The sequence below is a fragment of the Chlamydomonas reinhardtii genome, chromosome 4 (genome assembly GCF_000002595.2).
Source record: "Chlamydomonas reinhardtii strain CC-503 cw92 mt+ chromosome 4, whole genome shotgun sequence".
NCBI classification, from domain to species: domain Eukaryota; kingdom Viridiplantae; phylum Chlorophyta; class Chlorophyceae; order Chlamydomonadales; family Chlamydomonadaceae; genus Chlamydomonas; species Chlamydomonas reinhardtii.
Window position 1 is genome coordinate 1,091,078 of NC_057007.1, and position 19,040 is coordinate 1,110,117.

At 59.4% G+C, this 19,040-nt stretch overlaps 5 protein-coding genes across 5 annotated transcripts in view; 2 read left to right on the plus strand and 3 right to left on the minus strand.

Moving 5' to 3' along the window:
• CHLRE_04g216203v5 (uncharacterized protein) overlaps positions 1-1,958 on the minus strand; it is a 3,906-nt gene extending 1,948 nt beyond the window's left edge. Inside the window, exons 1-4 of the mRNA XM_043061700.1 lie at positions 1,260-1,958; positions 1,065-1,160; positions 826-933; positions 186-494 (exon numbers count right to left, since the gene is read on the minus strand). Of these exons, the coding sequence (XP_042925086.1) occupies positions 453-494; positions 826-933; positions 1,065-1,160; positions 1,260-1,277 (264 nt within the window). The 5' untranslated portion in view covers positions 1,278-1,958 and the 3' untranslated portion in view covers positions 186-452. The remainder of the gene's footprint in view (positions 1-185; positions 495-825; positions 934-1,064; positions 1,161-1,259) is intronic.
• A 54-nt stretch (positions 1,959-2,012) lies between these two features.
• On the minus strand, positions 2,013-8,758 carry CHLRE_04g216204v5 (uncharacterized protein). Its single transcript, XM_043061701.1, has 8 exons — positions 7,802-8,758; positions 7,271-7,709; positions 6,916-7,016; positions 6,471-6,620; positions 6,076-6,260; positions 5,849-5,891; positions 5,511-5,648; positions 2,013-5,198 (listed from the first exon to the last, which is right to left on the minus strand). The coding sequence occupies exons 1-8, from the start codon at positions 7,964-7,966 to the stop codon at positions 5,013-5,015; spliced, it is 1,407 nt and encodes a 468-aa protein (XP_042925087.1). The 5' UTR covers positions 7,967-8,758; the 3' UTR covers positions 2,013-5,012.
• A 325-nt stretch (positions 8,759-9,083) lies between these two features.
• CHLRE_04g216150v5 (uncharacterized protein) lies at positions 9,084-13,248 on the minus strand. The gene is made up of 7 exons (XM_043061698.1): positions 12,767-13,248; positions 12,618-12,680; positions 12,341-12,426; positions 12,077-12,162; positions 11,794-11,890; positions 11,394-11,516; positions 9,084-11,228 (listed from the first exon to the last, which is right to left on the minus strand). The coding sequence occupies exons 1-7, from the start codon at positions 12,849-12,851 to the stop codon at positions 11,085-11,087; spliced, it is 684 nt and encodes a 227-aa protein (XP_042925088.1). The 5' UTR covers positions 12,852-13,248; the 3' UTR covers positions 9,084-11,084.
• A 100-nt stretch (positions 13,249-13,348) lies between these two features.
• On the plus strand, positions 13,349-16,440 carry CHLRE_04g216100v5 (lactoylglutathione lyase). The gene is made up of 10 exons (XM_001698601.2): positions 13,349-13,453; positions 13,608-13,741; positions 13,966-14,030; positions 14,280-14,349; positions 14,590-14,616; positions 14,794-14,826; positions 14,951-14,996; positions 15,265-15,355; positions 15,732-15,795; positions 16,083-16,440. Exons 1-10 carry the CDS (start codon positions 13,378-13,380, stop codon positions 16,152-16,154), a joined length of 678 nt encoding a protein of 225 aa, XP_001698653.2. The 5' UTR covers positions 13,349-13,377; the 3' UTR covers positions 16,155-16,440.
• A 58-nt stretch (positions 16,441-16,498) lies between these two features.
• On the plus strand, positions 16,499-19,040 carry CHLRE_04g216102v5 (uncharacterized protein). The gene is made up of 2 exons (XM_043061697.1): positions 16,499-17,086; positions 17,271-19,040. The coding sequence occupies exons 1-2, from the start codon at positions 16,552-16,554 to the stop codon at positions 18,608-18,610; spliced, it is 1,875 nt and encodes a 624-aa protein (XP_042925089.1). The 5' UTR covers positions 16,499-16,551; the 3' UTR covers positions 18,611-19,040.

The following is a 19,040-nucleotide window of genomic DNA, read 5'->3' on the forward strand; positions in this document are numbered from 1 at the left end:
CACACACACACACACACACACACACACACACACACACACACACACACACACACACACACACACACACACACACACACACACACACACACACACACACACACACACACACACACACACACACACACACACACACACACACACACACACACACACACACACACACACACACACACACACACACACACCATCCAAGCGTGCACGTTTTCAGCACACACATCCTCTCTATATGCCCTTCCTTCCGTTGTGCCGCCTTTGGGCCAGACCCGTGGGCCAGACCCCTTCATTGTCAATGTAACTTAGTACTTCATTTCAGTCTCCCGTCCTCCTTCCTCTCCTTTCCTGTCTCCTCTTCCTGTCTACCTACGTCCAAAAATCAATCATTTGCTCCCTTCCGATTGCCATATCTGTATGCCCTGCTCTGTGCTATGCCTCCACACCAGCTTTCGCCACAACTAGGAGGTGAAGAAGCCGCCGCTCTCGTTGCGGATGTAGCCCTGAAGAACGGGAGAGGGGTAGATGTGAGAGGCATGGGCAGGCAGGCCAGGAAAAATTTAGGCACAGCTTGGGCGGGTGTCGCTGGGACTTGAAGCTCAAGGCTGGGCATGCGGCCCAGTTTCGGATGAAACCCACGGGGAATACCGGGTGTATCACAATGGCAGGATACAGTTACAAAATCCACGGCAGCGTAATTCCTGTCTCCGTAAGATTTCCCATACACATGACATGCCAGGGCTGGGGGGTGTGGCGGGTGCGGGCGCCCACGTGCCCATGTCCCCCCCTTTGGTCCGTGCAGCCGGAAGCCCTAACCCAGCCACGGTTGCTCACCGGATGCTTCTGGGTCTGGCGCGGAGGCAGCTTGGGTTGCCGGGCGCCATCGTGAATCACGTTTCGTAGCGTAGCCTCATACGGAACTTCATCGCCGTTCGCAAGAACCTGCAGACAGGGAGTCGAGGTTTGAGGGACTCTGTTCTTCATCCCGGTGGACTTCTTAGTCTGGCAAAGCCCACTAAAGCTGCCATTCAAGGTACACATAATCGTCAGGACCCCTGCATAACAGCACCTACCTGGAGAGCTCGAAAGTGCGAAAACTCGCTTTTGTCTTGCTCCTTAATCATCGTTGGTGGGCGCGTATTCCGGATGGTCATAGTGTAGTTCTTAACCTGCAGGGTTGACGTTGAGGGGCGTCAGCAATTCGGCTGGAAGGCCAGATGAACTCTGTCTTGGCGAACCAGAGCTCAAGCTCCCAGCTGTGCATTCACCTGCTGCTTGAGGTCCATCTGCAGGTTTGTAGTGGGAAGGCGCTGGTTGTGGTGGCTTTGGTATGATTGTAACAGCGAGGAAATTGCGGGCTGGCTAGTAAAGGAACGTTGTTGACAGTTGCTTAAAGCTGGGGATATATATTTGATAATGTATTGTATCCTGGACGCGCAAGGCCGCCCAAAATTGCGTCCGCAAATTCTTAGCTTTCATGCAGCTCCAAGCTAATGGCAACCAAGGATGTAACAATCAAATCTTCAATGTGTAAGAATGCGCATCATATACACACCTTACTGTAAGGAAGCGTTGATGTGGTGTCTGAGTGGCGCGAGTCCCAGCTCCCGGCAGTCTCACCCCGCACGGGTGATCGGCTTGGCTGGGACTAACTGTGCGCAGAGTCACACGGACTTTGACAGCGGGAGAATGTGCAGCAACCCTGGGGGGCCCCTGGCAGCATCAGATGGTCTCTGGCGTGCGTGCACACTTTGGATTGTCCCGCCTGAACCATAAGACATCTTGCCGCTATCTTGCCAAGATGACGGGGCACCGGAAGTTTCTGTGCTGTGCCACATGCGCGTGGGCGCGGGAAGGGCCTCGGCGGGGATTCCTGACCTTCCTCCCCTGCTGACCATGGCCCCTGGTGGGTCACAGTCCCAGGTCGGCCGGTCAGCTACCGTACCAGCTGCTGCACAATGGGTCACGCGTGTGTTACAAGGGGTAATATTTAACATACTGCTTTACGCCCCCTCAGTTCGGACTTCATAGCTAGCTAGTAAGGCGCACGTATGACCACGCCCATACCTGACCAAACTCCTTGTCGGGAGGAGATACTACCCGTCCAAATAAATACAAATATCACTTGCACCTTCACAGACATCCACGCACTGAACCCTCCACGGATTGCCATCATAGCCGTAACCGACAGCCTCCGCTTATGAATCCCTGAAGCTTGCACCAGTCAACACCTCACGCATCCGTGGCCACATCCCGTCAAATCATCCCTTACCGTGCTACTATATTAGTAAGAAGCTGCGCTTGACGTGCACTGAACAGCAAATGCGAGATGCACTGCGCTATCAATGGGTGCGAAGCCGGAATCATTGGCTGCGCCCCCTGCGTCACGCATCTGCATGCATACGCTGCCCGCGCTTCAAGCCCTGATACAACAGGCCCTGCATTCCATCTCGCCAACCTCCCGCACAATTCCCATGCCCAAATCATTCTGAGCCGCAAACACAGACATAGGCGTGACAGTGCGCTTCGTTTGATGGCGTGTGTGGCAGTCATGCGCCCAATTCTAGCCCTCGTATGTGTCCCTCCCCAGCTATGTCGTCATCAGCAGTCATCAACCAAGGTTTCCGTCTTTCCGGCGGTACGGGCTTGCCCTCCCAACCCCACATGAAGACTGCAGTTCCTTGCTCGCAGGTACCCATCACCTACGTCTCCGGCGGCGGCCGCCATCTATAACGTGTAACACGACGCAATGCATGGAAACACAGGTTTCACAACCTAAGCGCAGATCCTTCGGGCACAATACCAGCGATCTGCTGCCTCCCAATTGTGCCCGTTCTCTTCTCGACTTCGCAGCATTTGTGGCAATGCTTCCGGAGACGGCGCACACGCCCACACGCGTGGCCCACCCCGGCTCGGCCTCAGCAGTGCTACCAACCATACGCAACCATCCACAACAGCAGGCAATTGATGAGCCGCACACTCGCAGCTTTGCTGAAAGCCGGCTTTCAGCCAAGACCCAAGGAAATGAGCAGGCGCATTGTGCGCCGCCATGTCGTTGGCCCCACACCAGCGTACTGAACGCCCCCCCTGATTGCTTGGCCGCTGCATCCGGTAAGCCGGCAACTGTTCGCGTATATCCGCTATTAAGGAAGAGTATTATGTTTGCGTAACCAGTTCTGCACCTGCTCAACCGCAGGCGCGCTTAGCTCATGTGGCCTAGACTCTACGCCTCCAATCTGCTCCTTGCCCACTGCGAGTCGACAACACCTATCGACAAACTTTCAAACTCAATTGAGAGTAAACACGCCAAGACCGCAGCGCACCCCGTTCATTATGCCTGGGTGCGCGCCGCTGCTGCCTCGCGGGCGCGCGCCGCTGCGCGGCGCTGCTGCGGCAACAGGATCAATAAACAGACAGCCTCCACTGGCTGTCCGTGTGTTCAGCCACCACACACAACATGAACATTACGAAACGACTGTGAACGGCACGCTCGTGTATGAGTTGCTAACAGTTAAATTGTTTCATGCACACAACCGCCAGAGAGCACAGAAATCAAGACCTAGAGCGAACGCGCAGCGGGCACGCGCAGCATGCACTTACCAGCACACAGCAGGGCACAATTGTGGTGAGGCCACACTACAGACACATGGTGAGGCCACACTACAGACAGATGCATAGGAGTAACGCGAATTATGTGCGGACTCCCACCACCTTCAAAACCTGCATTGAAGCAACCTGCCCTTGCGGCCAAGCTATGCGTAATATGTCCGCGCGCCTCTGTCCAGTAAGCGATGATGTTGTCCAAAGCTCGCTCCGTGTGGTCATGTAGCCCCACTTCCCCCCGCCATCGTGTGGGCAATGCAAGTTCGATCAACGTCCGCGCCGCCCCTCATAACCAAAACGCCACGCCCTTGCCTGCAGACATAAACTGCCGCGCAACAAAGCCACTAGGCTTGCCTGGCAGCTGGGATTGTGCACAGCGATTAGATCGGTTGCCTGACCTCATCATAGCAAAACGTTTGTGGGAGGCTCCCACAGCCCAACGTCCAGAAGGCCGTGTATCTGACTTTGTGAGGTACCCTACGAGCGCATCCATCTAACTACCGGAGAGTCCTCTCAAAATTGTTTACGTACTTTGTTGCGAAGCCAAGAGGCGTGCAAGCCATGGCATTTTGAGCTACCTACCATGATGGCAAATCAAGCCGCACCAAAGCCATTATGGTACTTCGTTGTAAGCTCCGGTTTTGAACACCCTGAAGAGAGCCGACGGATGTTAACGAAGTGCTTGCGAGTGAATGCGAATGCAAGACGCCGTCGCGAGCTCCAGGCTAGCAATAAACATCACGAAAGAAGTTAGTGTCAGCGGCAATGCGGTTACTTGTTACCTTCGAGACGAGACACCGGTGCGCGCTCCACGCTGCTCCGCATTCGGCACGCCAAACGGAGTCCGAGTGTCGTGGAGACTGCTGCCGCTTGCAGGGGCGGACGCGTTCGATGTTGTTTGCGCTCTCGAGCTATGCCGTACGCGTGAACCCCGCCCGGCCCACCCCGGCTCAGCCTCAGCAGTGCTACCAACCATCGACAACAGCAGGCAATTGAGCCGCACACTCACAGCTTTGCAAAAAGCCAGGACCTAAGGAAATGCAGACCCTTGCTGTCAGCTCCGCTCTGCTCCTCTGTACTCCCTCCGCAACTTGCCCAGCAATGCACGAAGGCCCTGACCCCTAAACAGCTCCCCCCTCTATTCTTCGGAAGTCCGCTCGCTCACGCCCCTGCAAATGCTCTTGGACCGCCGCGCAAGCCGTTCAGATCAGCTGCTGGCATTGCCCTCTCCCGCCAGCAGGCCTCGAAACGGGGTCCACGACGCGACAACGACGCCCAGCAGTACGCCTTGCTACTGCATCCGCCGGCGACCGCGCTCAGCGCTATCAAGCTTGTCGATCAGTAACGAGCTGTACTTTGGCAGCGCTAGCATTCCGTTTTGCAACATGCTCCGGCCACCTTTCCGCACCTTGCGGCGGCTAGGCGCGAGGCCGCTTGCCGGCTGCGGCCAGGCTCTCGCTCTGCGCCGCCAACAGGTGGCTCTGGAACAGGGCGTCGTGCACCAGGTTCTGGACGTCCTCGGGGCTGAGCCCGGGGTCGTCCAACTTCACCTCAAACACGTCACGCACCGTGCCGTTGGTGGTGGTCACGGCGGCGGTGCGGATCTGGTGGCGGTTGGGGGGTTGGGGTCGGCAGGGGGTTGGGATGAAGCGAAGTGAGCGGTGGGAGCGCGTGGACCGGAGCGGCAGGACGGGGCAACGACGCACAACCACAACCACGCCGACAAAACACGTAACCACAGTGCTGCTGCCACAGCGGAGAGAGCTACTGAGCGGCTGGCTGGAGGACTGACACTGCCGTGCCATGAGGTAATATGGCATCGCATGCCACCCGCACGATGGGCACACCACATCGCAGCGTGCCCAACACTCCCCTCCAAGCCTGGGTGTCCGGCATCCCGCCGCCAGCGGCCTCACCTCCAGTGGCAGCTGTCTCAGGGCGTTGATGATGTCGGACAGCAGCCCCTTGCGGTCGCGGCACTTGACCTGCACGTAGTAGCAGTCGGGGCCGCGCTCCACCGTCACGCCCGACATCTGCGTCATCTGGCAGGGGATCTGTTGAAGGGAGCGCAGCAGCGGCAAGGGGGTGGAACAGCAGCAATCAGCAGGCGGTACAGGAATCTTGCGAGTTAAGAGTATCGGTAGGGCATGCAACACCAGCACTATATAATACAACACGGTGACAGCGGGCGCGGTCGTGGACGCGCACGAATGCACGAGATGCGCTAATGACGGCAAGCCTCGGCGGGACTCACGTGTGGCATCTGAGGAGCGCCGCCGACCTCCATCTCCTCGTGACTGCACGCAGGTGACACACGTGACTCACAGTTAGTGCAAGGCGCACAGCAAGGACACACGCGCGCAGGTGCAACGAACGCACTGGTGGTCTCCCCCAAAGCCTTGCCCTGCGCTACCTATTTGGCAAAGTATTCTTTACACCGCATGTCGGCCCCGAGCTCGCTCTCATACACCCCGCACAAACCTGGAGGATCCCTTGCTGGCCTTGCCCTCCGAGTTGGCCGTGTCCTCCTCCCCGTTGAAGCCACTGCCCAGCCGCCCGACGGCGCCGCCGCTGCCGCCGCCGCCGCCTCCATTGCAGTAGCCGCCATTCCCGTTGACGTAGCAGCCATTGGTGGCGCCGCCCACTTCCAGCGCGCCCATTGATAGCTGCAAGACAAGACATGTAAAGCGGGGCCGCACAGGTAAGCAGAAATGCATAAGATACCGTAGGCACTTCCACAAGCCGTGCTAGCATTGCGCAACGCGGGTACATGGTTACTGTGTGCGGTAGGGTACAGTGGACATTACGTTAGACAGCCCGCCACTGCAGAGCCAACGAGACTACTTCACCAAACAGGTTATATCTCGCGCCCCCACCTTGAGCTGCAGGTGCTTGAGCAGTTGGATGGTGTCTGCCAGTACAACGTGCTTGGGCCGCCGAGCTTCCAGGCCTCCCGCGTCGTTGGCGGCGGCGGCGGCGGCACCGTTGGCTCCACCACGCTGCTGCGGCGGCACAAGCTCGCGCAGCTGCATATGGGAAGCACAGAGCATGGGAAGTACTATTCGGTCAGTGAGCGTGTATTGGCGCGGCGCGTGCATGGAAAGATAAGGCAAGCAACTGCGAATGAAGGAATTCGATGGAGGAGGAAGCCAGGGATGCCAAGTGTGGGTTTCAAGGAGCACCAGACCCGTGTATCCCTGCTGCACCTTCAGTCCAATGTGACCATATGGGATAGAGTGCTGTGTTGGAGGCACGGCCCTCGCTTGGGGTCCTGGACCCCGGCCTAGGCACGTCGGCAGCGGCAGCGGTGCTCATGCTCACCTCGTCAATCAGTGAGTTGATGCGGTCGCGGCGCTGCTTCTCCACCGTGGAGTGGCTGATCTGGCCCTTGGGCTCAGCCATGGACATGGACATGGACATGGCTGCGAGTTGCGGCGGGGCCAAACGCAATTAGTTGCGTCCATGAACGGGCAGGAGCAACACGATTACGATGTGATGAGCGGAAGGGGCAACGTCGTGGCCATTCCGAAGCCGGTGAAAACGCTAAGCAATCGAGGCAGCTACCAGCACACCGTTGGGGTAGACGCATCGGGCTGAGAACGGGTGCTGCGGGGCTGGGTCACGATTACACTGGCCCGCGTGCGTTTTCAGGTCGTAACCAACCGCACCAACTCACCTTTGCCCGGCGGTGCCGGAACCGATGCGAAGCGCGCCAGCTGGAGTGGGGCGTGCACGTGCAGGCAGCCGGCCGCGGCTGCCGCCAGTTGCGCATTGTGTTGCGCCTGCTGTGCGGCAGTGGCGGCGGCGACAAGGGTGCTCACTAGCGCCGGCGAGCTGCCAACAAGCGCCGCGTGCCCCGCGGTGCCCGGCAGGGTGTAGGCGTGAAGTGACGTCGGAGCGGAAGCAGCGGCGGCGTGAGGCATGGGCATGATCGATATCTCTGCACCGCTACCGTAGAGGGACGCTGGGTCGGCGACGCCGGTGAGTGCGGGTGTGTCTACCGGTGACGCCAGTGCCGATGACAGCGCGCTATCCTCCAGCTTGACCGCTGCTGCAACCGCGCTCTGCTCGAGGCTGCACCCACTGCCGTTGTCCTTTTGAGAACGCGGTTGGAACTGCGATAAAGGTGGGGCGTACAGGTGCACGGGGCAGGGGTGCAATTTCGTCGGTTTGCTTCTTCCGGAACAGGACCCGACAACGCTCGCACCTGAAGAGCAAGTCCATTGCCGTCAGTGGCGCGCAGGAAATCGAGAGCGTCAGGCTCGGCCTCGCCGGCTGCTTTGCGCTCTATCACGCCCAGCAGCTCGTTGAGCTCTAAATCCGTGAAGACATACTGCGAGTCGCCGATCCCAAAGTCCAGCGCCTCGTTCATTCTGTCTACCAAGACCTACAGCCGAGTAGATAGTGCTCGCGCAGTCAGGTTAAACCAGGAAGCCGCTAGCGAGGTGGAGCACCGAAGACTGTAAGCGCTTGCCAACCCGTTGCGCACCGCACAACGCTCACAGCAGGCCGTGTGACGTCACGAAAACCTGTTATGTGCGCACGAGAGGACATATGCGCATCGGTTATCCCGACTCATGTGGCGCATGTGACCGTAGCATGCGCATGTGCGCTCGCGGAAACTTCGGCCTGCGTCTCACTTTGCAACTTCCAAACATCGCTTGTGCATATTGTAGTCTGGGCTACATGTTAGTCTGCGAGGGAAATGTAAGGTGATGACTTGCCCTGGGTTCGGGCATTTGCGGCTGCGACTTGCGAGAGTGGTGGGCGACTTGCGAGAGTGGTGGGTGACTGTGGCAGTGGTGGGTTGGCGTGCCCCGGCCCCCGCAGGGGGCGCGGCGCACCCATACGTTTCAGAAAGGGGGGGTCGACGCCAAGTTGATCCACACACGTTTCCGGCCCCCGCCGACTACACGCAGCCAGTATTCAAGCCATCAGTTATACAAAGTCACTGTACACAAGAAGGAAGTGGCCCCGGCGACGTAGATCCGTCATCCGACTCGAGTCAGGGAACCGCGACAGCGAAGGTAACTGTGATAGCAACAGGTTGAACAAACTCAAACATATGCCATGAATTCGTCCTCAGCTGCAAGAAAGACGTGTTAGATGCCGATCTTAGAGCAGACAATACCGCTGGTCAAATACTGCTGGTCAAATACCGCTGGTCAAATTAGATTGGTTAACGTATAAATGGCTCTAATGTGGGCACATATGTACCTGTCAGAAGCCTCGCAGACGCGTGGGCTACGAGCGCGAGCATTTGCCCTTAATACAGCCGCGCTGTCAGCCCCAATAAGTTAGAGCTGTACATCTTAGGAATTGGTATCTATTTATCAAGCCAGCTTGGATTAGGAAGACGGTTTTGCCGCAACGAAGTTCTTGCCAGCCCCGCTTCGTCCCGCACGAGTTCCGCCATGCTGCCGTTTTGTTCAATACCTGCAGACTGAGGTGCATGCGGTATATGAAGTACGTATAGCAGCGATGCTGAGATTCTGTTATCATTACATTTGCAAAACGTTTAGGGCTTTGCCGCAACTTCATGACCATGCGACGTCCAACCGTCCGACGCACAGCCCCGACCCCCCCCCCCCCAACGTTGTGCGCATGCCAGCATCCCCAATACCTTTGATCCAACGTATGTTACGACTCTGGCACTCCATATCATCATGCTCAGACTTCAGTCGCCATTCCTATACCAGCCTCCTTTCACCTCAGCTCTACGCCACGCTACGCCACGCCCTGACGAAGGGTCACTACTTGCACACGCCTGCTCTCATGCCCAGCACTATAACACCGTACGTTGCGTCAGGTTGCGTTCCCTGTCACTTGACTTCCTTAGGGGCACGCCCCATGGATCGCATGGCGGTCCGCTAGTGACTGTGGCAGTGGTGGGTGACGGACGCTCAGTGGTGGGTGAAGTAATTCTTGCAAACGCGGAGCTAATGCAGGTTGATATTCATGCGGTTGTTTGAAGATGGCTAATGCGAGGGCTCTTGGTGGGAACTTGCACTCGAACGTCGCGTTGGCCTGTGCCACGCCATGCTGTGCCAAGACGCGCTTCAGTTGTCCAGGTGCCGTAGCCCAGCCTTTGTCGAGCCCTGATCCACAGGCAACGCTCAAAGCAACTCTCAAATTGAGCACCAGTGGCACTGCCTGGCCGCCCGGAGAGGAGCATATACTGAGCTGAGGCACGAGCTGAGGGCCAGGGTGCTGGGCACCCTTCCTTGGTCAGACTGTCCCTTCTTGTGTTGTCGCATACATATACTGAAGGCCGACTCGGTAGGTGACAGTGCGGGCCCCCCAGTATCGGGCCGGATGTTTACTTTGCGGACGCCATGGCCAACCTTGGGCTCAAGCTTGGGTTCCCTGCTTGGGCTCAATGCGCAGCATGGTTGCATGCGGCGGGTAACCTAGCACGAAACCCTGAGCTTTGTTCATCATCATGTGGCGGCTAGAACACGGTACAGGGGTGCTCCCTGATACGGAAGCACCTCTCCGGGAGCACGGGTGCCGGGTGCGGTTGCGGAAGTAGCTGCCGCCTGCAAGCCCACTCCGCCTTCCGCTCTGGTCTACGTACGCATTAGTACCGCAACACTCGTCAATAGCTGTGGGGTGACGCCGACTGGAGGGTAGTTTGAGCAGGCACCGCCAGGCATCGGTCCAGGGGCCAAGCACAGCCAGTTGCAACACACATCCATCCGCATCCCATCAGCCATACTCCCTCGCCATCACATCGTTGCTGTTGCCTTCCTAATAATGACGAGTGTGGTGGAAACGAATGCGTACGTAGACCAGAGCGGACGGCGGAGTGGGCTTGCAGGCGGCACGAGAGTAGGCAGTCAGTAGCGCAAGTTGCGAATTCACATGTTACCTCGTAACCGACGGTAAACGCTGTGGACGGCCGCGCCCATGGCTGGCTGACAGAAAGCGGCTGCTGTATTGGGATGGCTGGGCTGGACGACGTCCCGCTGCCAAGCACAAGCACAGACGGCAACAAACCAAACAGCAGGAAACCCTCTAGCCACAACACTCTTCGATGCTGCGGCCTACTACACACCGTGCCATGCTATGCTCGCCAGCAAAGACCGCAAACCAGACACCGGCAGGTCTCAATATGCGCACCGGCGCCGCTTGTCGGGCGGCGCCGCGCTCTCCTCCTCCGCTTGGCCTTGCCTGCCCCCTCTGCTACGCACATGCACGCCGCCACGGCTAGGCCCAGGCCCTGCGCCGCCGCTGCAGCGGCCAGGCCCTGCACCACCGCCGCAGTCGCCGACTCGCGAAGTCGCTTCTCGCTCCGGCTGGTTTTGGGCCGACTCCTATTTGCGATCAATTGGCCTTGCTAATCATTGTATTGCTAAGGGAAAGCGCCCACTCCCATGGGGAGTGCAGTAGCTCCTATCATTAGGAATTTGAGTGCTGATCGCACAGTAACTCATCCCCCCCCCGGGGTTCAGTCAGCGCATGCACCATTTCCTGCCAGGTCAATCCCGTTACTTGATGGGCACGCCCAGCTTCTCCAACTCTTTGAGCCGCACCGCCACTTCCGTCCGGATCTGGCGCTCGTACTCTGCCCCCCGGCCCAGGCCCTTCATGCTCTCCAGGAACGTAAGCCGCTCTTGGATTTCATCCACAATCTGTTTGGATTTATTTAGGGCACAGGCACAGGCACGAGGCAGTGCGTTGGCTGTTCAATACACGCGCCGAAGCGTGCAAGCAGCCTCATGCGGCGTGCGCTCGAGCACGCCACTTAGGACGTGCGACTCTGCCCCCACACATGTGTGCTACCCCACGATGCCCACCTGGTCAATCTTAGCCTCCTTGACGTCGACCCGCGCCGCCTTCGCCGCCCGCTCCTTGGCTTCCTTCCTCATCGCCGCCATGCGTGCATCCATCTCCGCAGCTCCCTTGGCGCCCAGCTCCATCTGAATAAAGCATCAAGCGAAGTGGTGGCCCGAGGCGGGGTGAGGTCACCTGACTCCGGTGCAGCTAGAAGCTGGCTTAGCTGTCTACTGAATTGTCAGGGCACAATCGAGCCGTGAGGTATGCGCTTAACTGTGACGGAAGTGTCGGGTTTTAAATAGCACTGACTACTGACGCACCACAGGCAAGATATAACGCTTTTGGGCCAAAGCTCTGGCGCAATACCCCCTCGCAGGATCCGGCAGGTACGATTGCTGTACAGCTCCAGTCAACACGCACCAGTTTGCTGAGGCGGTCCTTCTCCGCCTCACGGTCAGTCACGGGTGCGCCGCCAACAAACAGGTCCCTCTCGTAGGGCGTGTCCCGAAGGATCTCACTGCGGGGGATGTTCAATTGTACGTGTCACACGCGCCTCAGCAATAAAGCGTACGGATTCGTCGTCCATGGCCCGGGTACCTAGGTGCCATGGGCTTGCTCGGGTTCAGCTAGCCCCTTCGCTTCAACGCGCTCACGGTACAGATGCATCAAGCACAACGACGCACGCGGAGCGCTAACAGCTCACCCGTGCATCTTCTTTCCGCTAAAGCGGCCCGGCAATGGAGGCGCCAGTGCAGGCCCAGAGCCACCGGCAGCGCCCACTTTGGGCGCCTGTGAAGGGTCATTGGTGCGATAACGCGACGGCGCATGACGGAGCAGGACAAAGGCATGATAGTGATGAGCACTGATTGCCAACGTGGATTGGACCATTGTGAGCAAGTTGCATGAAAAGTACCCCATTGCGGCTTGAAGCAGCATGCGGCAGCAGTGGCACCCTTAGAAACCGCACCTTGACGAGTGGTGCAGTTTTGCTCTTGGGCGCCTGGAACGCGGCTGTTCCCGAGCTGAGGTGGTTCACCCAGGCAGCGTCGCCGCCTGAGCGCCGGCAGAAGGAGCGGCATGCGCATGTTACAAAGACGCACGCGCTCGTGGACGGACAAGATGAGGTGGTCAGTCGCAACGAATGCTGAAGCATGACCTCTGCCCGCTGTCCCCGACCCCTCCCATAGTCCTCCCATAATCAACGCAAATGCTGAAATGCACCAAGAGCACCCAGACCGTCTCACGTTGCACACTGCTAGCCATGTCCTGCATGGCACGATGCGACAGGCCCCTGTCCTTGGCCACGCCTGTGGAAAAGCATCAAACAGGCAAGTGTTATGCAACAACATGAAGGTACTCCTTCAGACGGACTCACAGCCCAGACCACACTCACCCTGAAGCAGCTGCTGAGTCTCCTTCGTGAGCGAGCTGAACCCGTCATTCTTCTTGCTACTTCCCGTCTGCCCGCCCCAGGACATCGGGAATCCCTAGTTCTTCTCCAGCTTGCGGGCTGTTTGGAGGGAGTGGCCCCTCAGGCGAGGTTTGCGAAGGGGTCTAGGAGGCAGAGAGGCAGGAGACAGGGCCTTGGCACGCCGCGAGGGTTTGTAAGCGTCGGTCGGTCCAGACCCAGCCACACTGAGCCCTACTTGCAACTGGCTGTCTGTGCCTGTGCTCGCAAGCTGTTCCGTGCGGCGCTGAAGCTTCGGCCTTTAAGGTCTGCTCAAAAGACGCGTCCCTGAGACGTCTTGCTTTATGATGTAGCCAAAGCCGTATCAGTTATTATTGACAAGCGGAGGCAGCGACCTCCAGAGAAGTCTGTGTCTGTCGAAATAGTCTTTACGGGCACAATACAAATACGTGCAATTTGCGTGTAAGAGATTATGGACAATCGATGATGACGGAAGTCTGCATAATGAGCAGAAACACATTTCCTTCTAGACGCATGGACGCGATCAAATTTCTGCTGCATTCCCTTGCTCGCAGCCAGCGCGGCATTCCATAAATATGCTTCTGGTACAGCGTAGTGCTTCTCTGCTGTTAATTCGGCCGCAGAGCTCTGCCTGCAAGCGTTTTGTCTCGGGTGAGCAGCTAGGCCGCATGCCGCGGTCGCACACTGATCCAAGACTCCATTTGTCTCATATTCACGAGCCTGTATACGGCAGTGCAATTCGGTGCGGGGCTCCAGGTGTTGCTGCCCTGGCCCTCTCACCGTGTGCGGTGCTGTCCCCTCCCAGGCCGCGCCCGCCAGCCCACCACCGGAGCTCGCAGGAGCATCGTCGCCATGTCTGGGTCGCTGTCTGAGCTGCATGCAATCCCCGGGGTGTGTGTCAACCCGGACCCCTCCACCCAAAACTTTGTCTTCCAGCAGGTGCGAGCGGGTTGCGGGATTCTGGTTCAGGGCCCGCGCCCGTTCCCAGGCCACCTCTAGCAAGGCGTGGCGAGGCATCCTGGGGTGCTTGGATCCATGAGTCCTGGGACGTGTGCGTAGTTTGAGTTTGAGACTGGGAGCTGTGCTTGTTGCGACGCCCCGCCAATCAGAACAACGCTGGACATACCAACATTACACCCTTCGCCCCGACCTCGGCCCGGCAGACTATGTTCCGCATCCGGGACCCCGCCAAGTCTCTGGACTTCTACACGCGCGTGCTGGGCATGCGGTGAGTCATCAGTGCACGCCTGCGAGTTCATGAGCCACATAGAGCCCATGCACTGGGCCCCGCAGTTGTGTTGGCATGACGATGAGTCGATGACCCGGACTGGCCTTGCCTCCGTCGGGCCCCTGCCGTGCTACGCTCCGCTCCTTCACTTTACCCGCCGTCATAACAAACTATCCACGCATTCAGATCCGCGTAAATATCATGTTGATTATGCCCATCCACACACGTACATTCGCACGTTGCCCACAGCCTGCTGGCCAAGCTGGACTTCCCTGACATGAAGTTCTCGCTGTATTTCCTGGGCTATGAGGACGTCAAGGTACCCTACTTGAATGTGCAAGGGGGGGTTGATTGCCACAATGAATCAATGCAAGACTTAAGGCTTGCGGAGGAGGGAACAGAATGGAGTGGAGGGGTTGTTTGTTGCAAGCCCACATGGGGTGGGGTGACACGGATTGGGTAGAGCAAGCAGGGCCCACGGCGTGCTTACTGGCCGCTGAACCGGCACGCTCATGCAACTGATGCTGCTCCCATTCGCATCCAAATTGGATGCACGCAGGACATTCCTGAAGACCCCGCTGACCGGGTGCGTTACCTTGGCAGGCGTGGTAGGACATGTATGGGCGCCCGGTAACAGAAGTCCACATGCGTGCTGTGCGCTGCGGGAGGGTGTGCTCTGCACGCCTTTGGGTCGGACAGCTTGACAAGTACTGCACTGTACACTGTCCCCCGCTCCCGCGCGTCATCTTGCACTCTCCCTCAGACTGTCTGGATGTTCCGTCGCAAGGCCTGCCTGGTGAGTTCGGGGATGGATTGTGGCAATCGCGTCCACATCAAACGCAACCGAGGGGGCTTATTGTGCCGCCAGCACCTGACAGGCCACCTACGCTCGCACTGGCACGCCCTTACGCCCATTGCAGGAGCTGACGCACAACTGGGGCACTGAGTCCGATCCCAACTTCGCGGGTGGGCATGACTCTGAGCTTCCTGAGTGTGCATATCTGCTGATCTTGTTTTGTGTTGTTCGTGGGTTATGACTAGTGTCTTTCATGGTCCGGGCAGGCCATATGAACATGGCTGGGCTCAACTGCTGCACGCTGCACACGTGCCTTGCTGTGGCCCCTCCTCATACCGCCCAATTACCCAACACCGCGCTCATAATCCCCCCATGTGCTGTCCGCCCCACCCCACCCCACCCCCACCACTCCTCCCCAACACACACACGCACACGTAGGCTACCACAGCGGCAACAGCGACCCGCGCGGCTTCGGCCACATCGGCTTCAGCGTGCCTGACGTGTACGCGGCGTGCAAGCGCTTCGAGGAGTGAGTCCTGGGCAAGCGCTTCGAAATGGGAATGGGAGCTGGGGTGTGTGGTGGAGCAAGTAAGGCACATGACGATGGGGCGACAGGCATGCGGGGCATACTTAAACGTTATGTGCGTGTCGATCAAGCCAGAAGCGCATGCTCATCCCACCAACGCGTATGACCCATCACCTGTCTACCCCCTGGCAAACAACATGCCCAGCCATATCATCACTTACCCGGCCTATCGGTCAGTCCCAACGGCACTGCCTTGCCCATTCCCTGAGCCTGTGCAACGCTGCGCGTGCCCATCAGCACTATCAACCACCGGGTCACACCTGAAGCCCCGTCTTATCACTACGCCTGACGTCTGTCATGCACGGCCACTCCCACGCAGGCTGGGTGTGGAGTTCCAGAAGAAGCCAGATGACGGCAAGATGAAGGGCATTGCGTTCATCAAGGTGTGATGGCAATGGGGAGACGGAAGAGGATGGGAGACCGAAAGAGATGTCCGGCTGTTTTGGGGGACTCCCCACTAGGGAGGGGGCGAGTGCTCGAGCCCAACCAATAGGTCCTTGGGGAGGATGGGTAGGGGCGGGGAACCGAAACTGCTTGACCCCCGAATAAATCGTTTGAAACGTGTAGAGCGCTTGCCGTGTGGGGTGCAGCGCACCGCTGCCTCCTGCCCACCTGCCAGCGCTCCACCCTCCATCCGCCGCCTGCCCTTGCGGACCCCTTGCACGTCCAGGACCCGGACGGCTACTGGATTGAGATCCTCAACGCCGACAACGCGCGCCAGTTCGTGGGCTGGGGCAAGTAGACGTGTGGCAGGGCGTCGCATTGCTGCGGCGAGTAGACATGTGGCTGCGTGGCACGGAGTAACTGTGTGCGTGTCAAGGAGGAGTCCTCGCTGGCGCGGGTAATGTGGAGGGTGGTTTGGGGTTGGATGTTGGGAGCGTTGTGCTGAGCATTGATGCAGCGGGTGAATGCTGGGGTGAACCGTGCAGTGGCTGGCAGGACATGACCCGCGGGTTCCATGCGAGTCCGCGGACAAGCCCAAAGTTGTTGAAATGTGCCAGATACAAACCGTGTAATTGCATCGAGTTTTCATTCCTCCATGCCTTGACACGTATCATCTCCCCAAAACAAGACATATGCGTCCCGAGACAGGCCCAGCCTCGGCACTTCTGCCGGAACCGGCAACCACCGCCTCGGCTATGAGCGCACAGCCACAGCGACAGCAGGAGCAACAGCAGCAAGCACACGAGCCAGCAACAGCAAGCGCTACGCGCGAAGCAGCTGCGAGCCCGGCGGTCACAGCCCCAGCAGCCGCTTGTGCTTCTCGTGATATTGGTGCCCGCCACCAACACCAGCACCAGCACTGGCATCGGCACCAGCACGGCAAGCAGCTGCTAGAGCCGCCGCCCGACGTGCCGCTGCCATCCGACATGGACCTCGCAACGGCGCTCATGTTCGGGCCGATGCTGTCCCCGTGCGATGGCGGTGGTGATGTCGCCGCCAGCGGTGTCGGCGGCAGCCGGGCCATCAGCAGCTGTGGTGACGTGGTCGGTGGCGGCGGTGAGGGGGGAGAGGAGCAAGGGGGAGCCGTGGCTGTGGGCTTGGGGCCTGATCAGCAGGCGGAGCTAGCAGTTGGTGGCGGCGGTGAGGGGGCAGACGGAGCCCGCGTGCTGCTCGCCGGTGCTCCTGCCGGGATCTCTGAGCCGGCACTGACGTTTTCTAAACAGATGCGAGGTAAGTGAAGCGGGGGAACATCTCGTAGCTTTGTGGGCATGTAACAGGGCATGAGCGCTCATGCACCTTGTTTTGCAGTGCATTCAACAGACTTTGTTCCCCAAACACATACGGCATAGACCCCGTCCCTTGTCTCTCCCTACCCTTACGGCACCGCGAACATATGCGCGCACCCCTGCCGCAGGCCACCGGGAGGACGACGCCGCACCGCTACTAGGCCACGCACCCGAGCTGTCCGCGCCCGGGCCCCCGCCCGTGTGCCCTGGTGACCCCGACTTGACGACTGCTGCCGCGGCTGCGCCATCGAAGTCCCCACCGCCGTCAGCACAAACGCCCTCACCGCAGCAGCAGCAGCAGGAGCAGGTGCCCGCCAATGCAGTGCGCGGCGGTGCCGGCGGGAGCAGCAGCGCGCGCTGCCTCATTGTACGGCCACCCATGCCGCCCGCCGATGCCGTACTGCCCGTTGTGGACGAGCTGCAGAACCTGGTGGGGCAGCACGAGCTACAGCCTGAGGAGCCAACTGCTGCGGCGCCGTACGAGTTACTGCCGCTACTGCCAGCCGCCAGTGGGAGCAGCGGCTACGGCGGCAGTAGCAGCGGCGAGCTGTCGGCGGTGGAGGAGCGGGTGGCGGAGGAAGAGCGATACGTGGAGGGCGAGGAGGAGGAGGACGGGGGGAGCGAGAGGGGGGAGGCAAGAGGGGAGCTGCGGGCAGCACTACTAAGCAGTGGCAGCAGCAGTGGCAGTAGCCGCAGCGGTGATGAGGACTACAGCAGGGAAGGGCCAGGCGGCGGTGGAGCGCAGGCGGGCGAGGCAGGCGGGCCGCAGCCAGCAGCAGTAGCTACGGCGGCGGCGGCCAGTCGTGTCGGGCACACCGGTGCCATTACGGCACCTTACATTTGGGGTTCCCCGCCTGCCAGTGTCAGCAGCGAGACCGCTGCTGCTGCCGAAGCTTTGGTTGCTGGGGCGGGTGTGGAGAGTGAGAAGGGCCCAACGGCGGAGCAAGGCGAGCCGGCAGCTCCTACGGCACCAACCAGCAACGAGCGCAGTGTCGTACTGGGGCGCCACTCGCAGCAGCCGGTAGAGAAGGACGACAGTGCCAAGCACTCGGGGTCAGGCCAGGGTGGTGTCGTTACGAGTCCGGCCGGTGGCAGTAGCAGCAGCGTCAGTGGCAGTGCCAGCAGTAGCAGTGCTGGTGTCCGCCCTACGCAGCGCCATGATGACCCCACACCGCCCTCAGATGCTGCCGGTGCTCTTTCGCTTTGGTTCGAGGGCCGGCGCAGCAACGCCGCCGCGGAGCCAGCGGGAGAGTTGATGGCGACTGTCGTCAGTACGCCCGTGGCGGCAGGGGCGGGCGGGTCAGGCGCAGCATCCGGCAAGGGCGGCGGCGGTGGCAGTGCTGGCGCCAAGCCTGTCCTCACCACTGGCACCAAAGAGACGGCCGGCTCGAACGGAGAGCGCAGTGGACTAGGTGTGGGCTTTGAGGCGCCAGCCGGCTACCAGCTACTTCCCGGCACACCGCGATAGTTTGTGTGTATTGGGCGGTGGCTAGCTCTTGCTTGTGGCAGAGAGCACAAGGGCGGGAAACATGCAGGATAGTACTGTCCCGGTACAACGCTGACCTCCACAACCTGCAGTACGTTACTGGCTGCTGTGGCACAGTATTGAGTAGCCAAGGCCCAAGGGCAAGAGGTGTTGAGGGTGGAAAATGATCTTGCGCTTCGTGTCAGCTGACAAGTTGAGGTCAAAAACTGCACTGCGCGTGCTAGGTAGTGGGGGGCGGGCGGGCTGGGTAAGGCGTGCTGCTTTGCTGCTAGTAGCCAGCTACAGGCTTATTGACGAGTGTTGCGGAACTAATGCGTACGTAGACCAGAGCGGAAGGCGGAGTGGGCTTGCAGGCGGCACGAGAGTAGGCTTGTGGCTTCATGGAAGCGGGGACCAAGGGCTTTCTGTATGT

What these genes read in the sequence shown, in the direction of transcription:
- CHLRE_04g216100v5 (XM_001698601.2), top strand. Translation starts at nt 13,378, where the DNA reads ATGCTTCTGGTACAGCGTAGTGCTTCTCTGCTGTTAATTCGGCCGCAG. An exon ending in ACGCGCGTGCTGGGCATGCG is followed by an intron (nt 14,031 to 14,279) that starts GTGAGTCATCAG and finishes CGTTGCCCACAG; the next exon opens with CCTGCTGGCCAAGCTGGACT. An exon ending in TGGGCTATGAGGACGTCAAG is followed by an intron (nt 14,350 to 14,589) that starts GTACCCTACTTG and finishes GGATGCACGCAG; the next exon opens with GACATTCCTGAAGACCCCGC.
- CHLRE_04g216102v5 (XM_043061697.1), top strand. Translation starts at nt 16,552, where the DNA reads ATGAGCGCACAGCCACAGCGACAGCAGGAGCAACAGCAGCAAGCACAC. An exon ending in GTTTTCTAAACAGATGCGAG is followed by an intron (nt 17,087 to 17,270) that starts GTAAGTGAAGCG and finishes CCCCTGCCGCAG; the next exon opens with GCCACCGGGAGGACGACGCC.
- CHLRE_04g216150v5 (XM_043061698.1), bottom strand. Translation starts at nt 12,851, where the DNA reads ATGTCCTGGGGCGGGCAGACGGGAAGTAGCAAGAAGAATGACGGGTTC. An exon ending in AAACTGCACCACTCGTCAAG is followed by an intron (nt 12,163 to 12,340) that starts GTGCGGTTTCTA and finishes GACCCTTCACAG; the next exon opens with GCGCCCAAAGTGGGCGCTGC. An exon ending in AGCGGAAAGAAGATGCACGG is followed by an intron (nt 11,891 to 12,076) that starts GTGAGCTGTTAG and finishes CATCCCCCGCAG; the next exon opens with TGAGATCCTTCGGGACACGC.
- CHLRE_04g216204v5 (XM_043061701.1), bottom strand. Translation starts at nt 7,966, where the DNA reads ATGAACGAGGCGCTGGACTTTGGGATCGGCGACTCGCAGTATGTCTTC. An exon ending in TCCGGCACCGCCGGGCAAAG is followed by an intron (nt 7,017 to 7,270) that starts GTGAGTTGGTGC and finishes CGCAACTCGCAG; the next exon opens with CCATGTCCATGTCCATGTCC. An exon ending in TGAGACAGCTGCCACTGGAG is followed by an intron (nt 5,199 to 5,510) that starts GTGAGGCCGCTG and finishes AACCGCCACCAG; the next exon opens with ATCCGCACCGCCGCCGTGAC.